General features: G+C 58.2%; 1 protein-coding gene across 1 annotated transcript in view; it reads left to right on the top strand.

Annotated features, from left to right (window-relative positions):
• The window catches only part of CTCFL (CCCTC-binding factor (zinc finger protein)-like), a 92,007-nt gene that overhangs the window by 12,049 nt on the left and 74,874 nt on the right, over nt 1–5,084 (top strand). The window contains exons 7-8 of the mRNA XM_006896915.1: nt 581–730; nt 4,894–5,054. Coding sequence (XP_006896977.1) covers nt 581–730; nt 4,894–5,054 — 311 coding nt within the window. The remainder of the gene's footprint in view (nt 1–580; nt 731–4,893; nt 5,055–5,084) is intronic.

The following is a 5,084-nucleotide window of genomic DNA, read 5'->3' as shown; positions in this document are numbered from 1 at the left end:
AGCACGGGGAGGCCCTGGGAGCACGGGGAGGCCCTGGGAGCACGGGGAGGCCCTGGGAGCACGGGGAGGCCGCTCAGTTCTGTTGGGCGTTGCTGAGAAAGAGCTGCCTGTGGAGGGGCACTGCTCGGCACACAAGTCCTGTGTCGGCCCCCCGCCTCTGCTGGGCGTGAGCCCCTGTGTGGCCACCGTGTGTCGTCTCTGGGAGGGTCTTCACTCTTCACTGACTACCAAGCACGAGGTCCTGCTCTGGGGATGCGTTCCTCCCACCTGCCTCACTTCTAACAGTCGTGGGTGCACTTCCTTAAGGCCTCAGAAACCCTGGACGCAGCTCCCCTCTTTCCTAGGGCCGTGTCACGGTCAGGAGTCTCTTGCAGGTCACATACAGGGACCACTGTGGCCCACCTGTACCCAGCACAGCAGCAACACCTGTGTCTGACCCAGAGCCCTGAAGTAACTGGGATGTCACCATCCGAGGTGGGGGTGGGATCGGGCCTGGGGGGCGCAGAGCCGCCCTCACTGGCTGCTCAGAGCCTCAGCGTGGGCGGCCCTCAGGCCAGGGGTCCTCTGTGCTGTGTCACAGGTGAGAAGCCCTACGAGTGCCACGTGTGCCACGCCCGCTTCACCCAGAGCGGCACCATGAAGATACACGTCCTGCAGAAGCACAGCGAGAACGTCCCCAAGTACAAGTGTCCCCACTGCGCCACCGTCATTGCGAGGAAGAGTGACCTGAGTGAGTGGGCTGCCCGGTTGACGGTGACGTTGAGTCAGACCCGGCTCCGCTCGCGTGACCCCAGGGGTGTCAGTGGATGTGCTCCCCGGGTTCCGGTGGCCCGGCTTCTGGAAGCAGATCACCGGGCCTTTCTGTGAGGTGCCCTGGGGTGCCACGAACTGCCAGCCTTCCCCTTAGCTGCGAAGCACTTAGCTGTTTGCACCACTCAGAGCACCTGCACGTGCTGTTGCCGCCCCGTGCAGGTGGAACCACTCCTGGGGGTCTGAGGCTGAGACCTTTCAGTGGTGGACCCCACATCTTTCTGATGATGTGACACGTGGCGGGTGGATACTTTTATCCCACACCACTTCCAAGGGCATTTTGTCCAGATGTGTTTGCATCTCTGAGGACAAAGAGCCACTGCCCTCGGTGGAGTCTGACCTGTGGTGACCTTCATCCATTTCCAGGTCTGTAAGTCTGACAGTTGGAAGGAGGAGTGGCGTCCACTTCCGTAATAGCTTGCCCTCAGAAACCCCATGAACCTGGAGAAAGAATGAAAGTCATACAAGTGTTCAGGTCTTTCGTTCATAGGTCGCTATGAGTCGTTTACAACTTGATGGCACTTAACAACAACAACAAATCTGACAAAGACGCTGCCTCCTGTGGAGCGGCTGCTGGATTCGAACCGCCAGCCTTTCAGTTACCACCTAACATGTAGGCAGCACCACAGGGGCTCCTTATCTTGCAGATAACAGCAGCTCCTTACCATTGATTTGGAGCCCAGAGCTGAAGCCCTCCTGGACACAGGAGCAGCCGGTGGATATGAACCGGCCACCTTTGAGTTGTCAGCGCAGCTCCTTAACCACTGTGCCACCAGAGCTCGCAGGTCGAGGCAGTGCATTCTGCTGGTGAAGGAGCCCTGGTGGTGCAGTGGTTAGACACTGCTGACTTAAGGGTTTGACCCTTCTTCTGCGCATGCATGATCTGCTTCTGTAAAGATGGCAGCCGTGGGACCCCTCTGGGGAGGCCCCCCGCTGTCCTCCAGGGTCGCTGGGAGTGACTGGTGGCCGTGGGTTTGGTGGTTGGCTCGCAGGACACTGGGCTTGAGTGGAGAGGACACCTGGTCAGGGGGCCCTGCAAACCTGGGAGGGTTCCTTCCGCCAGTCCTGTGGCGCCATCTGGTGGCAGCACTGCAGGAGCGCACTCACAGCAGGTGCTGGGCGGCCTGTGCTGAGTGTCCTGTCCAGGGCCTGCTGTCCTGGGTATCCTGTCCTGAGTGTCCTGTCCTGAGTGTCCTATCCTGGACCTGATGTCCTGAGTGTCCTGTCCAGGGCCTGCTGTCCTGGGCCTGCTGTCCTGGGCATCCTGTCCTGAGTGTCCTGTCCTGGGTCTGCTGTCCTGGGCGTCCTGTCCTGGGTGTCCTGTCCTGGGCCTGCTGTCCTGGGCGCCCTGTCCTGGGCCTGCTGTCGTGGGCCTGCTGTCCTGGGCGCCCTGTCCTGGACCTGATGTCCTGAGTGTCCTGTCCAGGGCCTGCTGTCCAGGGCCTGCTGTCCTGGGTATCCTGTCCTGGGCGTCCTGTCCTGGGTGTCCTGTCCTGGGCCTGCTGTCCTGGGCCTGCTGTCCTGGGCGCCCTGTCCTGGACTTGATATCCTGAGTGTCCTGTCCTGGACCTGCTGTTCTGAGCGTGCTGGGAGGGTATCCACATGAATTCTTGGAGACTGAACAACTCATAATGTTCTTCTGTGGCTATTACTTTATTCCACTTTGGGCCTATATTCTTAAATACTGTTGTCCTTTCAGTGAAGGTTCACACTGCTGTTTTGGTTCTCAGTCAACCATTCGATATTGTCATTGTCTCCATTCATCTAGTTCCCAGTACTTGTGTTTTTAGTTTTGGGTTGTTTGTTTGTTTCCCAGCACTTGTTTTAAGGTCACTGTTGTCCGTTGAAGGAGCACCATACTTACGGGGTGTGTTCATTATTTCTGAAACAATATGTTATTTAGCTAAAAGGGGAGCTCAAGATGGTTGTGGTTTAAGGTTTGAAGAGTTCTCTCAGGTCAGTCTTCCCTGGGAGCCTCCAGCCTTACCAAGTCGGGGCGCGTGTCTGTGTGTGTGGACTCCCTTTGCCCGAGGTCTTCTTTTTCTAGAACGTGTGCTAATGTTGCAATACTCAGGAGTTTGGCCAAATCCAGGTTTAGCGGTTGAAGATGCCCTGTTCTGAGAACAGGGGACCCTGGTGGTGCAGTGGGTTATGTGTTAGCTTGGTCTCCCAAAGATCAGCAGTTTGGGTTCACCAGGTGCCCCTCTTGGGTAAGGCAGGTGGTCTGTTCTTGTTGGGCTTTGGGCTTTGCTGCTTCAGAAACCCCGTGGGGGTCGCTGTGAGCCAGAATTCCCGGACAAGGCCTTCTCCCTCATCCCGACCTCGAGGCCATGTTTCTGTAGCATGGTGGCTCTGTGGAGTCTAGGTTCACGAGCAAGTTTAAGGAACCAGAGTTTCTGACACTGGGTAGAGTCAGAGGGGGTGTGGCAGGTGCCTTGTTGAACATGGTCCCCCTGCGACAAGCTGGGGACTCGAGCTCTTTATGAGGCCGCGCAGGAGGCATGTGGACTGTGCCTCTGCCCAGGGGGCTGAGCAGAAAGGACCCTCAGGCGTGTCCAGTCTGACCCTGCTGTGTGTCCAAGTCAGTCATGGTGGAGGAAGTCGTAGGACTTTGCCTCCCAACAGAAAATGTAGATTCTTTGGTTCTTTCTTTTGGCTGAAAGTCTTTGAGTTAGAAGTCAGGGGCTGTATCTCAGCCGCACGAAACGTCAGCCTGTTATCCTACCAGACCTTCTGTGACAGGTGCTTTGTCCGCTGGCCCCTGGGCTCCGGTGGTTTGCTCTCTAGGAAAGTGGCTTCCGTGTTGACTCAGGAGTGGGAAGGTAAATCTCGAGGTGACCTTTGAGTGGACTGGCCGTTAGGGAGCTCTGGTGGTGCAGTGTGTGGGGAGTTGTGTGGACAATTCAAAGACAGCGACTCGAGCATTTCAAATCCACCAGCGGTGCCAGGTGAGAAAGTTGAGCCCTTTCCTCCTATGTAATTGCAGAATCCACTCCAATTCACAGGCAGTGAGGAGGAGGGGCCGTGAGGAGGAGGAGGGACAGTGAGGAGGAGGAAGGGCCGTTAGGACGAGTGGTGTTGGCTTGGTGCTTTGTCCGGCGCCTGGGCCCACTGTCAGCCTGGAGCACCCTGGCGCCTTGTGCATGTCTGGAAACGAGCCGTTTGTCGCAGTGTGATTGTTACGACTTGGAGATTGTTCGACCGCTGAGTGGACAGAAGCTAGAAAAGCAGCTGAAGCCCTTGCTGGGCCTGGAACAGCCCCCACCCCCACCCCCGCTGTTCTTGTTAAACGGAGCCTGCCGGTCAGAACCGACTCAGCACTGACCCCGCAGCACTGACCCTGCAGCACTGACCCTGCAGCAGGCCCTCAGAGGCAGCAGGTCGCACAGGAGGAGATCGCCCCTCTTTCCCCCACGAGCAGCTGGTGGATTCAAACAGCCTGCCTTGGGGTTGGCAGCACAACATGCTTAGGGAATGACCTGACCCCAGACGTCGGAGGTGTTGAGGTGGAGACGCCTGGGTTGACAGGGCGGGAGGAACCCACCTAGTAGAAAACCCTGCTCTTCACCGCCCTTCACTCCTGGAACTGAGCCCGTGTCCATGGTCACCTTCCAGCTAAGCCACCCACAGGCCCAGAAGCTGACAGTGGTAAAGAATAGCACTGTCAATGCTAAGGCACGTGGTTCGAATCCATCAGCTGCTCTACAGAAGGAAGATGGGCAGTGCCCTCCTGCGTGATTTCCTGCCTCAGCTCTGGGTCGGTTCTGACTGGATACACACTTGGATAGTCCATTAGGAGGCCAGAGAAGTACCCAGTCCTTAGGATGAGCAGGCAGGAGAGATAACAGGGCGGCCCTCGCCAGGGCGAAGGCTCAGCAGGCAGGGAGGAATGAAGGGGGACAGGGAGCCCCGAGGGTGTGGAGGGCACAGACGCAGGGGACTCACAGCCGGTGTCAGGAGACAAGGCCTGGACGGCTGGGTGGGAAGCCTCGGTGCTGGGAGCTCTCACACCGTCACTGGACGTCTTTAAAGGCCGGAAGGCGGTGGAAGCAGAGAGTCCACGAGGCCTCCTGATTGTTGCAGGCGTCCACCTGCGTAACATGCACGCGTACAAAGCCGCGGAGATGCGCTGCCGCTACTGCCCGTCCATCTTCCACGAGCGCTACGCTCTCCTCCAGCACCAGAAGACGCACAAGGACGAGAAGAGGTTCCGCTGTGAGCAGTGCAGCTACGCCTGCAAGCAGGTACGGGGCGGGCGGGGCAGCGGGGTGGGC

This window comes from Elephantulus edwardii, unplaced genomic scaffold, assembly GCF_000299155.1.
Source record: "Elephantulus edwardii isolate Elephantulus edwardi_28Jun2011 unplaced genomic scaffold, EleEdw1.0 scaffold00193, whole genome shotgun sequence".
Classification (NCBI taxonomy): Eukaryota; Metazoa; Chordata; class Mammalia; order Macroscelidea; family Macroscelididae; genus Elephantulus; species Elephantulus edwardii.
This window is presented reverse-complemented; position numbering and strand designations above follow the sequence as displayed.